The sequence below is a fragment of the Schistocerca nitens genome, chromosome 8 (assembly GCF_023898315.1).
Source record: "Schistocerca nitens isolate TAMUIC-IGC-003100 chromosome 8, iqSchNite1.1, whole genome shotgun sequence".
NCBI classification, from domain to species: Eukaryota; Metazoa; Arthropoda; class Insecta; order Orthoptera; family Acrididae; genus Schistocerca; species Schistocerca nitens.
In genome coordinates this window covers 599,177,020-599,195,143 of record NC_064621.1, presented here as the reverse complement: position 1 = coordinate 599,195,143, position 18,124 = coordinate 599,177,020, and the positions used below count along the sequence as shown (strand labels likewise).

General features: G+C 41.2%; 1 protein-coding gene across 1 annotated transcript in view; it reads left to right on the top strand.

Annotated features, from left to right (window-relative positions):
- Positions 1–14,612, top strand: part of LOC126198769 (transmembrane protein 184C) — a 66,332-nt gene extending 51,720 nt beyond the window's left edge. The window contains exons 7-8 of the mRNA XM_049935328.1: positions 549–723; positions 14,070–14,612. Of these exons, the coding sequence (XP_049791285.1) occupies positions 549–723; positions 14,070–14,359 (465 nt within the window). The 3' untranslated portion in view covers positions 14,360–14,612. The remainder of the gene's footprint in view (positions 1–548; positions 724–14,069) is intronic.
- The last annotated feature ends 3,512 nt before the right edge of the window (positions 14,613–18,124 follow it).

The window sequence follows — 18,124 nt, the reverse complement described above, 5'->3', positions numbered from 1 at the left end:
TTTACTTAAATTTGTAAAGAAAAATGAAATTAATAACTCTCAACAGCATTTTGTGTAATGAAATAAAATTGTACAAAAAACTGCTCAACACAGTTAAATAGACAACTAAACAAAACAGCTAGATAAAACAGACCTTCTAGTAAATACATACTTATTACAAGGATTAGTAAGAGAGCACCAAAAAAGAGGTGGTAAGAAAATAAAATGATAATAATACACCTTTGTTATTATATTATTATCCATTTTATTAGAAAAATCTTATAATGCTTGAGGTATAATAGTAATCCTCTTTAAAACTTTCTTTTAAAACATTCCACTGACTTATTAGATATGCTGACTGTTATTCAGAAGGACAAATGTAAAAGTGTGAAGAACATGATGGAAATATAGCAGTATTACTATGGTCCAAGATGTAAGCAATGCACTTGGATAGGGTGGGCACTTTGAGTATAAACTTAAATTTAGTATTGTGTCATCTCTTTTGATCAGTTTAGTATTGTAAGCTAAGCATTTAAATAAGGTGCCTCTAACAATGTTATTATTTTTAGGATTTCCTGATCTGTATTGAGATGTTCTTGGCTGCCATTGCACATCATTATTGCTTCTCATACAAGGATTATGTCAATCCTAACTCTGAACAGCTGTCATGCTGCACAGCTTTCCTTGCAATGTGGGATGTATCTGATGTTCGACGAGACATAAAAGAACATCTAGAGGTAGTAGGTAAGTGACTTTGATTTTAACTGTCTTATTTACAATGCAAAAAAGAGTAGTCATTTGTATCATCACTTACCAGAAAAGGAGAAGGAAGAGTAAGACAAGACACAAAAGAAATTGATGCTAAAAGTTGTTGGATATGTGACTTGTATCACACAGTGCATGCAGAAAAAAAAGACTAAGCCAGGCATAAGAGAAATAACAACACTGAAAATAATGGAATGTGAGACATGTATCATGTAGCGCATTCTACAAGGTCCGGCAGAAAAACCTCCCCTTTAAGGAAAGCTAATAAAAACAAAACCAAATAAGGTAGAACAATTTTATTTATACTAAATAAAAGTACATATTATGCCATTTTAGAAAATACTCTTATGGTCTTACTTTTTAAATAAAACATCCCTTAAATGGCTTCCTGCACTGTCGACACACTGATTGAGTCTTTCCCTGAAGTTATTCATTACTCTTTGAGTCATTTCAGGTGGAATAGCTTCAACCTCTTGTGTAATTGCTTCTTTCAGGGCTCGTAAAGATTGTGGACGTTGTTCATAAACTTTTGCTTTTAAATAGCCCCAAAGAAAGAAATCGCAGGGCGTTAAGTCCGGTGATCGTGGGGGCCAGCCAATGTCTCCACGCAACGAGATCACATGTCCAGGAAACATTTCCTTCACCAATGCCAGTGACTGCCGCGCTGTGTGGGCTGTAGCACCATCTTGCTGGAACCACACGTTCTCTATTTCACCAAAAAGCTCCCTTAGTTGCGGTTGGAGAAAGTCGCGGAGCATGGCACAATAGCGTTCACTGTTGACGGTTAAATTCCTGTCATTTTCTTCGAAAAAGTAAGGACCGATCACTCCGGAATTGTAAACAGCACACCATACTGTTACTTTAGGGCTATGAAGTGGTCATTGATGAAGTTCTTGGGGATTGTGTTCACACCAGTACCTGCAATTTTGGCTGTTCACTGTTCCGGCAAGGTGAAAGTGTGCTTCATCAGAAAAAATCACAATATCGTTGGGACGAATGTTCAGAAGAAGGTCTTGGCACAAACTTACACGGACACCACAGTCTCGTTCACTCAGTTCCTGCGTAGTTACAATTTTGTAAGGATGCATTTTAAGATCTCGATGCAAGATTCTTCTCACACTTCGATCAGATATCCGTAATGCTGCCGCATGCTTTTTAGCGGATCGTCGAGGAGATTGTTGAACTGAAGCTCTAACTGCATCAACATTTCCGGGGCCTGTTGCAGTCCGTGGTCGTCCAGGTGGTTTCCTTTTTAATGCGGAACCTGTCTCACGAAAGTTAGCAACCCAAGAATAAATTGTTTTCTTATCGGGAACAGGGTCCCGTCGTCCGAGCGCAAAGCGAACGCGAAAAGCACGTTGAGTATTAATAGGCGATTCGCCATTTCGAATAAAATCTTCCACTACGAAGGCACAATGTTCACCAGACCACGCCATGGCGTACACTGAAAACGGCACGTAGGCAGCTACTTAACGACGCGCCCTCCACCACTCTGCTCCTTCTACTGTCCGCTGCACGTTACTTTGTAATAGGGGAGTTTTTTATGCTGGACCTTGTATATCAAAATTATGATTAGGCTATGTATTGCCAAAAGGAAATACCACTGACAAATGAGAAATTCGGAGACCATATAAACAGAATCAAGACTTGCAGTGTAGTTTGTATAAAACATAAGAGATGGATGGCAGTTTATTTTTAAGATCTTCTCTGACTCAATTGAAAATTCAATGCAAATAACTATGACAATCCCTTGCCCCACAGCAAACCTCATGATCATCAGCAAAGCTCACACAAAGTCACTGTAAGGAACATGCGAAATGGAGGCACCATCTAGTGAGATGTTTTGTATACTAGTCATATACTCATGTATAGGGTCATCTGTTGTTATCCTTTAACGCTGCAAATATTGATTCTGTCTATATGGTCTCCTAATTTCTCATTTGTCACTGCTGTTTGCTTCTAGCTGTGTAAAGCCAAATCATCATTTCAGTGTAGGATACGTGTCACACATTCTGTGACTCAGTATTACTATTTCTCTTATGCCTTGCCTTACTCTCCCTTCCATTAGATACATTGTATACATGTCATACATCCTGATGACCTTTACAATTAATTTCTTTTGTGTCTTACCTTCCTCCTCCTCCTCCCCCCCCCCCCCCCCCCAATTTATTGACATATGTGCCATGACTATGAATTGGTGTAAACTTGTGTTTTATATTAGGGTTGCAGAGAATTGTACATTATGGTAATTGGTGATTTCTTGTCATGGTCTGATACTGCATCCACATACGATCATGAACACACAGTTCCTATCATTCATCATTTCAAGATTCACAAACTTTCAGCTTCTGTTTTTACACTATCTCATGACCGCTCATCAGTACTACTGTGATAAGTTTTTATTTTATGATTTACGCACTCTTACAGATCACTCTTTTCTTTTCATTAAAAAAAAGGGGGGGGGGGGAAGAAAAGAGTGGAGCCCCTCCATACCCACACCAACGTGGTGACTGTCTCAAAAGATTTACTGTCACCTCCATGTTTGTTAGTTAATAATCAAGGTCTGTATGGCATGTGGGACCATGATGTTATCCATGCATCTGGGTAGGATTACTCACCAACAGAGTCGCATCTAGGAGATAGATAGTAGATTAAAAGCAAATGAAGGACAGCGTTTCAACAGCAGAGGAAGAAAAGTGCCAAGGCAAGTACTGCTGGGCTGGGCATCTGCGAAGTCTCCTGGGCCAGCTGCAGCGTCTTGTACCTGTAACTGCCAAGATTGTTATATAAGTGGTTGACTGGTCATACATCTATCACTGTATAAGAGTTTTGGTTGGGTTTGGTTGTGTTTAGTGTGCAATACTGCTTTCCTGTGTTGCCGATTGGTCAGCTAGCTTACACATGGCGGTGCGAGTTAATTTTGCTGTGCTGTTGGAGTTCACCAATGTTTCTCATGTTAGTGTGTTGGTGTTATCCATAAGTGGTTAATTGTCCCTAAGTAGTAGTGTTTTTGGGCGATCGTATTTCCACTTATGGTTTTGTTCATTGTTACCCAGGATAAGGATGAAAGGATTGCTCGATTGTCTCATTTTCTTGTACAATCAAGTGGTAAGCTTTTTGAATACCTCTGAGAGAGTCTCAAGGTGGTATTCTCTGTGAAGGTCCTCGTTGTGCGAGTATCATGGAGCATTATTTATGGTACATAGCATGTTGTTCTGTATGATCTGCAGGCTGCACAGACATGTTATAGCTGTGAATTCCCAAACTGAAGCTGCATATGTCATCAGTTGCCCAATTAGTGTTGTGTACATGGACTTCGACACCCTCCTATTCAGTGTGCTTGGGGTAAAGCTGTTGAAGCCTTGTGTTTGCTCCGTTGGCTACGTATTTGATATGGTCCTCCCACATAAGTTTCTGTTCCAGCCAGGTACTGAGGTACGAGGGTGGTTTGAAAAGTTCTCGGAATCACCATGAGAGGTCAGCACTAGTGCAACGAGTTGTTCACATGATATTCATTGGACTGTTGCCTGTAAGCACATGCCACATCAGTGCTCTTGGAAGAGAGCTGTGGTGGTGATGTGGCTCTGTTGGTGTTCCCACGAAGTGATTTGCGAAGATGGAAAAAAATTGAGATTCAAGCAGCGATTAACTACTATGTAAAGAAAGGTATGAAAGCAAAGGACATACATGCCGATTTCCAGAATACACCAGGGAACTCTGCTCCTTCATATTCAACTGTTGACAAGTGGACAAATGAATTTAAATTTTGTTGGAAGAGCTTAGATGATGATCTGCACAGTGGTCGGCCAAGATGTGTCACTACTCGAGAAATCATTGCAAAAGTGCACAAAATGCTCATGGAGGATCGCCAGTTGAAAGTGCGTGAAATTGCTCATGCTTGCCAGATGTCATCTGAAAAGGTATATCACATTTTAACTGAAGAATTAGAAATGAAAAAATTATATTCAAGATGGGTGCCATGACTCTTGACGCTGGGTCAAAAACCTGTGCCATTGCCATGGCAAAATTACATGAACTAAGGTATGAACTGTTGCCACATGTGCTTATTCAACTGATATGTCTCCGCCAGACTTCCATCTCTTCCCAAAACAAAATTTTTCTTGGTGGACGAAGATTCACTTCAAACAAAGAATTGATAGCCGGAGTTGATAACTATTTTGCAGGCCTGGAGGAAACTCATTTTCAAGATGGGATCAAGACACTGGAACATCGTTGGACCAAGTGCGTTAATCTACAAGGAGACTACAGTTCCGAGAACTTTTCAAACCTTCCTTGTATCTGACTTTCTTACAGAAACATATTGGGCGTGTGTGTAGTGTTATTTGTCTGCAGTTTTGGTGTTTGTGCAGGTGTTTTGGTTTGCATGTGAACAGAACAGCCTCGCACTTGTCAATGTTTACTTTAACATGCCATTTTTCTAATCAAGGCTTGACAGTCCTGAGTGCTGGCTGTAAGAGTGAATTACTATGTCATTCGCATTGATGGCTATCGATGTGTTTTGTGTAGCTGGGAAGCCATTGATGTAGAGGATAAACAAGAGGGGCCCCAGTATGCATCCATGGGGTACTCCCGCTTGTATACTGTTTTGTGTTGACTGTGTACCCTGAATGTCAGTGTGCAAGCATCTGTTGGTGACATTACTGTACATGGGATGTATGAATCCATTGGGGGAAACCAGCATCATGTAGCGTTGCTCTTGGGGGACGAAAATAAAAAGAATTGTTACTTTTTTTTTTTTTTAATGTCGAAAAAGTGAATATTTTGGTGGGCCACTTGGCAACAGAATCGGGGATTTATTACACTATTATAATAACATACGTTGACCATTAAATACCTGAATAAGAGCAGCATATTGATATATATATATATTTGAGATCGTTCGGAAGAAACATTATCATTTCTGTGCATTTTTATAGTCGCGATGTAGTCATACCCGGATCAATGCTAAGGGACCAGAAGATTTATAGACTTTAAAAGAAATGCAACACTACACAAAAAAGTTGGTTCAGAAATAATAGGAAAACGATAATGTTCCTTCTGCCTCATGCTGCGTTCGGCCCATCAGCGTGATCGTAATTTCTGGTGATGAAGCAACACAAAATAATTATAATTCAAGTAAATGAGGAGATGGAAATCATCAAGGTTAATTTACTAAAATAAGCACACTTATCTTGAACACACCTTTGTTTTTAATGCTACATACCTTCTCATATTAAATTACAATAGATGACCATTGTGGTTAAATACTTTATACATAACAGTCAAAATGTCCTCCTGATGCTGTCTGTTCATAATCCGTTACAAGAAAGTACATGTTTTCTGATTGAAAAAAAATAACATTTAGCATATTCACTCAATATTTTCACACAGAATATAAAATACTGTTGCGGAATGCAGCAAGTCCGCGTCCGCCTTTCGTAGAATACCAACAGTAAAAGGAGAGGCGCCAAATGCCTCATTTGTCTTGAAACAACAGAATTCTTTTTATATATACCATTAATCGATACATGTACATAGAGATTTACAGGCACCGCGCAAGAATGGCAAAGATAAAGAATAATCGATTCTGTCGCTGCTATGCGATGGTTCATTTCTTTTACTTTACAATTGTTCGATAACTTTAGGCCATCAGGCGTTTACTATTGAGCGTATATTAATGTTTGTGAGGCGAAAATTACTAATATTACAATCAGTGAGCTTGCGAATGAGACTTTTGTGCCATAGATGATCGAAGGCCTTTTCTGTGTTCAGGAGCAGAGCTTCTGTTGCTATATTGGTGTTGTGGCCATATATGATATCTTCAACTACACAAAGGTGGTGGTGTGCTGTTGACTGGTGATACCTGAATCTGAATTGCTTCGGCCTCAGAGTGTTATTAGTGATGCAGTGCCTAGTGAGCTGTTTAAGAATTACCTACTCAACAACTTTGCTGAGCAAGCACAGCAGGCTGATCGGTCAGTAATTTTGTGGGAGGGAGTGTTCTTTCCCTGGCTTCCTGACCATCAGGACCTTGGCTGCGTCGTCTCCGGCCATCCTGATTTAGGTTTTCCGTGCTTTCCCTAAATCGTTTCAGGCAAATGCCGGGATGGTTCCTTTGAAAGGGCACGGCCGATTTCCTTCCCAATCCTTCCCTAACCCGAGCTTGCGCTCCGTCTCTAATGACCTCGTTGTCGACGGGACGTTAAACACTAACCACCACCACCACCTTGGCTGCGTTCCAATAGTCAGGGAAGTGTTGGTGTCACAGGATAGCATTCACAGTGTGTGTTAAGTAGTCAATAGCTTTATCTGAGAACTCCTGGAGGACACGATTTTGAATGCCATCAGGACCAGCAGCTTTTCTAGCTATGGTATGTTTGATGACCCACGAGATCTCACATGTGCTAGTTCATCTCATTTCATTGCGCATGGGCTGTGAACAAGTCATGTGGTCTCCCGGTATGTTTCAAGTGTGAAAGCTGGGCCGAAGCGAACCAAATTCGGTACTAAATTTCTGCCCATCATTTCAGCTTGCTCCACTGCATGTATGCTGGTCTGTCAGGTCCTTGTAGAGTTGGCATGTAGTGTTTCTCCTTGGTGAAGTGACGTGCTAGTTTGCACACACCAGGTTGTGTGGGATCTAGCCTTGCGAGTGTGTTGTCCCACTATGGGGTTTAAATGTTGGTATCTTTCCCTGTATGATACCCTGGAGCCTGTTATGTGCTGTTCATACAGCATGTGCTTGGTATGCTGCCAATATCTCCTGAGATGGTTTCTCAGTGAGATCATCTCCTGGAAGATTGCCCCTGGATTTCCTAGGGCAGTGCCACTGAGTGTTGTTGTGGCATGATTGCTGGAATGGCGTCAGCTACTGCACCCTGAACCGTGATGGTGGGCGCTTTGACAGCTTGATCAGTCTGTGTGGTTTGCATAATTTCATGAGTCACTGGGATAAGACTATCAAGCATTTCCTTGAACAGTGCCCAGTTCACGCCCTTGTAGTTCTGCATCCTGCATGGTTCATTGTAATGCAGTGTCTCTTCCATGTGAAGAATAACAGGGGTGCAGTTTGAGGCCAGCGCGTTTACAATTTCAGCATTGAGTGTGACTGTGATGCCTTTAATGAGGGCCACATCTATCACATCTGGCCTGTGATCACTCTGATGGGGTATGAGCATCAGCTTGGCTGGTGCTAGTGTAATGTAGTTTCGGCTTATTGCATGTTCGTATAGTTTTCTGCCATTGGCATTTCATATGTGAGAGTTCCAGTCAGTGTGTTTAGCATTGAGATCATCAGCATCTATTACTCATGGTGCTGTGTTGAGTATTGTGCTGCTATCGTGTGTTATAATGCTTGCTTCATTGAACTTGACCCTGACAGCTGTGGCCTCCAATCTTTCAAGTGCAGAGAGCTCGCTGTTTGTGTGTTCTGTGTCTTGGTGTATGATGATTGCTGATCCACTTACAGCTGCGCTGTTTGGTCAGTCTGTATGATATATGCAATAGCCTTGAAAGTGTAGTTGTTCGTGTGGCTGGAGCTTAGTTTCGTTCACAAGAGCAATCTGGATTCCCTTCTCCTCCATAAACATGGCTAGTTCAGCCCTTTTATTGGTGATCCTGTCTGCATTCCAGAACAGGATCTGTGTCAGTGTATCGTTGTTTGTGTGTTGGGGTGGTTGTGATGTATTAGACATGGAAAAGTGTAAGTAGTGCAGTGAAAGCTGTTTATGTAGCAGCCGTGCACTGGCGGGGAGGGGCCATTACAAGCTATGTGCCATATGTGATGACGAAGCCAATATCCTTCTGGAGGATATCCGCCATGTATGCATGGGGGCTAGCGTGTGCTTTGCACCTTTGATTGTTGTAAAGATGTGTGTTATGTTGGCTGATGTGTTGATTGTTGTGTTTGAGGTCATTGGTTTTGTGTTAGCCTAGTGGTTGGGCTGGCTTGTGTGTTTGTGTTTCATTTGAGGTCGCCTGTGTTGCCAGTTTGATGAGGATGGGGGGGCAGTAATGTGAGTTGTGGTTTGACTGTCTTGTTGACTGTGTACCTGTGTTTGTACATTTCATTATATTTGTTTCAGTGTGGGAGCGTTCACCTTCTTGTTCTTTATGTTCTTTTGCGTTGTTCCCTGGGAATTTTGTTGCCCCTGTGTGCCACAATCAGAGTTGATTCGGTATTGCTTGGGAAGCGGCTCACTGGATGAGGAAGGAGGGGGGGGGGGGGACATCTTAGAGCTGTTCTGGTAATCACTAGGTTTTCCTCGGCATTTTTACACCTCAGAGCATCTTTGCATGTGTTGCACCCTCTATAATTCGCCACATGTGCTCCACCACAGTTGGCGCATTTAGTGGTTGTGCATGGGCCTGGTTTGCAGTGTTGTACTGTGTGGTTGCCAGCACGTTTGCTACATTGTGTGACCACATGGCCAAACCGCTGGCTTTGTTGGGGGGGGGGCTCATGGTGGTGTGTATATTTCGAACACTATTAGCGTATGAAGCGGGAATGTTTGCTTCAAAAAGCTGCGGGAGTGAGCCATGTTGGCCAGCTCCACAATTTGGTTGTGGTCTGTGGGTGAAGAAACTGTGCATCCAGCTCATGCTCATGCAGCACCAGCCGAGTGCAGCAATTTCTGCCTGTATGATGTCGTTTGGGATTGTTAAGTCAGCTCTTTTCAGGACATACATTTGTGTTTATTTGTCCTGGGTTCTGTACATGTGATGTTCTACTCCCTAAGCTTTGAGGAAGCTGAGGAGGTTTGTGTAATCTGTTTTGTTTCCCACGTACAGTTTCCCTGGAACGTTTTGTGTGGTATGTGGTGGGGGGGGGGGGGGGGGGGAGTTTCCTATTGGCTTAGCTTGCTGAGGCAAGCGTAGTTTCATATTATGGCCAGTGGAAAGCTGGTCAGTGTTGTTGTGGTATTCTGTGTGGTGGCATGTGAAGAGCTGCATGTATTAGCTGCTGCAGATTGTTTGTGGTGTCCCTTGTGTTGCTTGTGTTTGGAACCAGTGTTGGTAGTGTCATCAAAAGCAGTCGGCAGTTGCCTTGTCAGCTTGTGAGCTCACATGTTTGTGCATGTTATTCCTCTTTGCGATGTGAACCTGCCAGCTGCCAGGGTTCATTGTTATCCGTTCAGGGGCTGGGTGTTGTGTCACCTTCATCAACATTTCATCCCCGTACGGCGCGCAGGTCGCCCAGTGTGGCGTCGAATGTAATAAGACCTGCACCAAGGTGGCCGGACCTGCCCCGCAAGGGGCCTCCTCACAACTATATTTGGCATTGATACACAATGCTTCTCTTACAATGGGTTTAGCATAGGTTTCATTTTTAACTTTTTATCACAGTCTGTTTGTAAGTTTTTAATGAGCTGCATTATCAAGTTATTGTCTGTCATTTTATGTTTTAATGTTATCTACGTACACACAGATTTTTAACTTCTTTTTTATTACTGTATCTCCTGGGGTAAAAAATATTATGTTATCCTAACCTATACTGTAAAATGTATATGAAACAGTCATATTCCATGCCTTTATTAAAATTGTTTATGTCAAAATGTTTCTTTATTTATATATTGTAATTTTTTAATTCCTCTGTGTTTTATAATTTTAAAAGCTAACTTTTTTTGCATGAAAATGTAAACTGAAGGAGGATGACTGCTCTCAGCTGCAGTGGGACATTAAGCGGAATCAGCGGTGACGAGCGAAAATGTGTACTGGACGGGGATTCAAACCCCAGAACTCCTGCTTACTAGGCAGATGTGGTAACCACTGCGCCATCCAGGACACAGCGTTATGGCAATTGCACGGACTCAGCTGCACAGACTATCTCGGTATGCCTCACGGTCGATCCGCACTCTCACCGAGTGCCACCTACCTGCAGTCCTGTACTGAGATTGTCTGTGCAGTTGCAGTAACGTTGTGTCCCGGATGGCACTGTGGTTACCACACCTGCCTAGTAAGCAGGAGTTCCCGAGTTCGAAACCCGGTCCGGTATACATTTTCGATCATCACCGCTGAATGTCCCACTGCAGGTGATAGCAGTCATCCCTATTCAATTTACATACGGTGTTTCACAGCTGCGGGATCTGCATGGTGTCTGTCCTTCCAAAGTAACGGACACCATGCATTCAAAAACCTTTTGCATTAAGTCTGTATATTTTGTTACATTTACTTTTTAATATGTACATTACATAATTCACATTTTTTAAAAATATTGTGCCTGTATGGCTTTCTCCACAGTTTCCATACTCGCACAGTACATAATCGATATATTCATCATATGCTTCCCCATTGGTTATGTTCTCTGAGAGCGAGCTATTGTCTGTTGACGACAACTGTTTTCCTTACGACTACATTTCTCAGTGTACAATCAGTTTGGCACGTGGCTCCACATATATGAGAGCTGTATTTTCAGTATCTTGTGTGCCCAGTTTAATGTGGTTTGTTTATGTACTTTATTATCAGTATCGATGGAAACTGTGCTGCACTGTTGCACATATATTTCCTTAGACAGCATTTATATTGTATTTCTTTTTTCTTACTACAGCTATGTCTGCTGATGTGTATCGAAACACATCAATAAATTAATTTGCAGCAAAAAGTGTTTACCATTTGTGCCATGCAAAAAGTGCTAAAAATGAAACTTCCTGGCAGATTAAAACTGTGTGCCGGACCGAGACTCGAACTCGGGACCTTTGCCTTTTGTGGGTAAGTGCTCTACCATCTGAGCTATCCAAGTACGACTCACGCCCCATCCTCACAGCTTTACTTCTGCCAGTATCTTGTCTCCTACCTTCCAAACTTCACAGAAGCTCTCCTCCGAACCTTGCAGAACTAGCACTCCTGGAAGAAAGGATATTGTGGAGACATGGCTTAGCCACGGCCTGGGGGATGTTTCCAGAATGAGATTTTCACTTTGCAGATGAGTGTGCACTCTGCAATATCGTTTCTTCCAGGAGTGCTAGTTCTGCAAGGTTCACAGGAGAGCTTCTGTGAAGTTTGGGAGGTAGGAGATGAGATACTGGCAGAAGTAAAGCTGTGAGGACGGGGCGTGAGTTGTACTTGGGTATCTCAGATGTTAGAGCACTTACTCACAAAAGGCAAAGGTCCCAAGTTCGAGTCTCGGTCCTGCACACAATTTTAATCTGCCAGGAAGTTCCATATCAGCGCAAAAATAACATTTTCTCATAGACATCTACCTTTGTTAGTTCAGTGGCTACCAGTTCAAAATGTATGTCTACACCAATATTAGGGAAAGGATAGATTGCTACACTCACCATAAAGATGACCCACTGAGTTGCAGACAGGCACAACAAAAAGACTGTTACACATCTAGCTTTTGCCCACGGCCATTTTAAATTCACTACATTTTATTAAGGATAGACAAGGATATTGTGGAAGATGGGTGAGTGGATGTCAAAACACCACTATAGAAGGGGTGGAAGGATCTTGGGTAAGATGTCCCTCATACCAGGGCATGACAATAAGTAATACCTATCATCATGCCCTGAAATGTGGGACATACTACCCAAGATTCTTCCCACCCCTCCTAAAAGTAATGTTCTGTTGCCCACCCACCCTACACAACATCCTAGTCCATCTCTTTGCCACTCCCAATCCCAACCCCTTGCTGCAGTGATAATATCCCTGTGGAAGACCCAGGCACAAAACCTGCCCAATCCACCCACCCAGCACTTCCTCTTCCAGTCCTGTCACAGGCTTCTCCTACCCCATCAGAGGCCGGGCCACCTGTGAAAGCAGCCATTTCATATACCAGCTCTGCTGCAATCATTGCGCAGCTGTTTATATTGGTGTGACTACAGACCAACTGTCCACCAGGAAGAACAGCCACTGCCAAACTGTGGCCAAGATCATGGTAGACCACCCTGTGGCACGTCATGCAGCTGAACATAACATGCTTGATTTCAATGGCTGCTTCTGAAACTGGGACCTCTGGATACTCCCCTCCTCCACTAGCTTTTTTGAATTGCAGTGATGGGAGTTATTCTTACAGCACATTCTCTGCTCCCAAAGTTATCCCTTCCTGAACTTATGGTAACTTATTGTCCCCACACCCTCCATCCAACAGTTTCTGCTCCCTCTATCTTGTCACCTCCTCCCTATTCATGTCCCCTCACCCTCATTGTGTGTCGCCCTCTGCCAATGCCCCCACCCATCTTTCCTCTTCCCTGTTCCTCTCCTTTTCTGCTCCTGTCCCCTTCCCCACTCTGTGCCCTACAGCCTCCCAACACTGTCTGTCTTTGTCATGCCTCCATCTAGTCCCTGCATGCTCTGCCAGATAGCGCTCTTCTCTCCCTCTACCTGTACCCTGTTATCCCTACCCCTTCCCTACCCCACTCCAGATTGATGCTGAACTTGACAATGCATTCCGGTCTGAGTTGTTGTCTGGAACTCAACGTGTCATCTATATGATGTTGATATTCCAACTTACATTTTCCATTGTCTAATTGTGATCACATCATCTGTAGTTTTAAAATGTGTGTCATCTCTGATGTGAATACAACATCCTCCACCTACTGCAGTAGTTTTACAGTAGCAACTTGGCACATTCTTATGACAATAGCTCTATACGCTTCAATTCATTATCTCTACACCAGTGTTCTGTAAAGCATACCAACTTCAAGTTGGTGTACTTTATTTTTAATGGACTGCACATTTTGATGAATAATAGATAATTTTGAACAAGTATCTATGGTGTCTATGTTCCATGCTCATGATCAAGAAAAAAATAAACTTTTAATGGAGGATAGTCAGTTTTCATGGTTTACCCAAAAGAAACGTCCTAGTCCTCATATCCATGGCAGCAGATATAATTTAACCATTATTGCCCCATACCAACTTTCTATACTCTCACTAATTAACTTCACCAACCTCACTTTTCCATTGATGTTGGAGTCCAGGCTGTACCTCAGATGAAAACTGCTTTGACAGTCATAACCTTAATTCAACATAATAAAACTTGGTTCTGGCTTGACATAACAGACACTTTTGGATATAAAATTGTTTGAAATTTCCATCCCTTTCTTTATCAATCTCGTTAGTTATTTTTATTTTATCAGCTTTCTTCATGTGGTTAAATTTTTCATATTTTGTATCTCTTTGAGGAATTACCTGCAGTTTCTCTGACATATCTTGGAAGTTGGAACCACCTCCTATTGCAGTTGCATAACAGAATGGGTTCCAGCATGTTCTACTAATTAATACAATTTTGCACACACATAAGAAAAAGAACATTTGTAAACACAGAGATTATTACTTCAAAATATGCTGCTCCTAAGTCACGATTGTGCAATCTTTTATTTCAGGAAGTTCACTCAGTCGACGTATAAGAGGGCGTGGTGCATACCGGTATGCTGCAGGCAGTGCGTCGGAAAGTTCGCGCTTGTTGGTTCCAGCACCTGAGGCTTCACCAGCTGCTGACACCAGTAGGAGTGCTCCTGCACGCCTGATTGAACAACGCACAAGCTATGAGAGTATTTCATCTCCAGATGCTATCTCTCCTAAACAAAGTGCCCAGCCTGTGGATGAACAAGATCCACTTATTGATTTTAGTCCAGATGAAGCACAGCCTGCTTCAAAGTTCCCTCAGTCCTAGTCATCAGATTTCACTTTCCAGAGAGAGGGAAGTGCAGTGAAAAAAGACATTTAAGTATGAATCGAGAAATTATACATAGAAGAGCAGGATATATAATGGTAATTTTTAATGTAATTGAGTTCACTGCTGAATTTTTTATTGCATGTGCTCAACTTTTAGATGGGTCTTGTTTAATATGCAATTTCTTTATTCTATACTAAACAAAATAACTTTGCCAAGTAGTGGAGCTAAATAAAGAAGTTCCTTTAACAAACAGACACTCCTGATACATTCTGCACTATTGCCATTGTTAATCATCTTGAATGGCATAATACACAAAATGCAAATAATCGTTACGTGGTTGAGCATTAACCATTGTATTCATCTGCTGATTGCAATTCGTTTACAATATGACTGATGTATAGTACATATTTAGCCATCGTCACCCAAGCCAGTCAGTAATGTTATCAAATCAATGATTTTGCAATGATGAAAAAGTCAAAATATGCCAACAAAGTCAGTTCTCTTTATTAATGATGACGCAACATTCATACAGTTGTATGTACAATTTACTGCAGTTTCTTTTCTAATAATTAATATGTCATTATCCTTGAGCAATATGACAGTAGAAACTCTGTGCTGAGGAATAGGAACCTGTAATAGACACTAAATCGAGGAGGTAAATAATACCATCCAAAGCACTTAGAAGTTTGGATAGCTCTGGGAAATATAGTTTGTATTTTCACTCATTGTCAGTAACAAAGTTAGATGAAATATGATTGATGTCACACACAACATTGATCAGTGGCAGTAAGAAGTGCCACTGTTGGTTGTTATGAAAGCAGTAAGTCACTGAGACATGTAATGGAGCTGAGTAAGTGGCAAACTGCATGAGAACAAAGGGCAGGCAGATAAGCCGCTTCATTGCAGCAACATTAAGAGGATGAAACAAGTGACAAGTGGGTCAAACTAATAGTTTCCGTATACATGTTCACTAGTTACTTGGATCAAATCCTTTCCATTATTGTTGCAGACCGGTATGTCAGTAGCAGGATCAGGAGGTAGCACTGGTGTGTGTGTGTGTGTGTGTGTGTGTGTGTGTGTGTAAGTAAGCAAGCTCGCACTTGCTGTAGAGATAGATGTGAATGGTAGAGTGATGTCAGCAGTAGGGAGTGGGAGATACATCTGGAGAATAAAAGAAGAATATGGTGATAGACACACAGCTCAAATAGGTGCAGAAAGAGAGATGAGTGAGGGTCAGTTGGAGATTTTTCAGTTCTCAGTAAAAGGTAATTTTTTCTACTCACTGTCACCCTGCCAACCTCACTACTTGGCATCAGACTTTCCACTAAACAGTTATTTTTAAGGTATTTTATAGAATTGACATAATAATTGATATTTAAGATCCATCATCTGGCATCTTTTTTTGAAAATAAAGTGTAATGTTAACGTCATTACACAAAATACAGATTTGGACTAAAAACACTTTCTGCAGATTATCAATACTAGTATTACAGGACTGTTACTGTTTTAACATTGGATTTTGTCGCCTGTGATGTAAATAGTTCTGTAATAATTTGTTACTTTTACACAAGTGTCTGCAGTACTTCAATATTCCTGGTTTTATAGTCAGATGTTTCAATGAAACCCATCATCAGATAACATGGCAGTGTTGCTAGACTGACACAGTGTGTAAGTATAGTATTAAACAATAATGCATTGTATAAATTATACAGTGAGACTGGTTTCTTCCCCTGTACTTTGGTAGTGGAGAAAAATTGAACACTTTTCCACAGCTTTTATTTTGATGATGTGTTTGTCATTCTGGTAGTGAAGATCAGTGAAATGTTTCAGAATTTCTGCAGTCACTACATTCTAATACTTTCATTGGTGAAACTTAGAAAATTAACTGTAATTTAGCATTGATCTGATGCTAAGTAATTTTATTTTACAATTTGTCTTAACACTAGCAGTTATTGCTATGAAGAAGAGTATTTTGATGAATGTAGCCGGCCGGAGTGGCCATGCGGTTCTGGGCGCTACAGTCTGGAACCGAGCGACCACTACGGTCGCAGGTTCGAATCCTGCCTCGGGCATGGATGTGTGTGGTGTCCTTATGTTAGTTAGGTTTAATTAGTTCTAAGTTCTAGGCGACTGATGACCTCAGAAGTTAAGTCACATAGTGCTCAGAGCCATTTGAACCATTTTTTGATGAATGTATTGGCTGTACTTCGTCCAAGTTTTATATATTAAGAGTTGCTTTGTGCAGCTGTGAGATGTTAAAATATTTCCATTGATCCTGTTGCAATAATGAAAATTACTGGATGGAGCAATATGTAAAATAAGGGAAAGGCAACCCCTCACCTATAGTGGATCGATGCATGAAGCACAGTTACACATAACAGAAGACAGCCTTCACACTAGCTCTTTTGTCAGCAATAATACACTTATTCACACACAGAGACCCAACCGAACACTCATGTGCCCACGGCAAATCTTGCCATCTTTGGGTATCTTTGCTGGAAAAAGAGCTAGTGCTCTAAATGTAGTGTGAACGCTATTCTCTGTTATGTGTTACTGTGCTCCAAGCATCAGTCTGCTGCATGTGACTGGTTGCCTTTCTCTCATTTTAGGCCATGTTTATGCTGGTTATTTGAAATCCAAAGTGTTTCACTTCTCCACATAACACCATTAGAACAACAGTAAATTGGAATTGAAAGCCTATGGTCGCATATATTAGAGAATAGTTGAACACTGACAGAGGTTGATTGATTGTTCAGCAGATTTGTTTTTTTATAAAGTGATAAGTCAGCTGTTGAACTACAACAGTCAGCTATATGCATTATTAGTACTTAAAACTGCATTTTTTATATGCAGGAAATGGAATTCCTCCTTGCTTTTATGTCTGCATTTCTGTTGCAGCTGTATCAGCGTACAATATATTTTATACTGTGATATTTTTCAAAGAGAGCACTTCTTGTAATCATGTAACAAAATAAATATTTTTCAGAAATTATTTTATTGGGCTGTCTGCAGTTATACACTCTTTTGCACAAACACCCAACACATTAAGAGCAGTCTGGCTCCAGCTGCCAGAGACTGTGATCATGTGTGTGTGATTTTGTGTGTGTGTGTGTGTGTGTGTGTGTGTGTGTGTGTGTGTGTGTGTGTACTGTCTATTTTTGACAAAGACCTTGTCAGGCAAAAGCTACTTTCCAACAGTCTTTTTGATGTGCCTTTTCTGCAACTCGGCATCTGCGCTATGTGATGAGTAGCAACTATCCTTTCCATTGTGTTATGACAGCATCATACCCATTCATAAATGCAGGGCAAATGTTAATACCCTCACACATGTGCAATTTTAAATACAGTAGTAGATAGATGTTGCTTATGTTTCTTTGACCGGGTAAGTTTTTTATTTATTTATTCGTATGATGAAGAAATTGATGAAATGTATGACGAGATAAAAGAAATTATTCAGGTAGTGAAGGGAGACGAAAATTTAATAGTCATGGGTGACTGTAATTTGTCAGTAGGAAAAGGGAGAGAAGGAAACATAGTAGGTGAATATGGATTGGGGTGACGAAATGAAAGAGGAAGCCGCCTTGTAGAATTTTGCACAGAGCATAACTTAATCATAGCTAACACTTGGTTCAAGAATCATAAAAGAAGGTTGTATACCTGGAAGAATCCTGGATATACTAAAAGATATCAGATAGATTATATAATGGTAAGACAGAGATTTAGGAACCAGGTTTTAAATTGTAAGACATTTCCAGGGGCAGA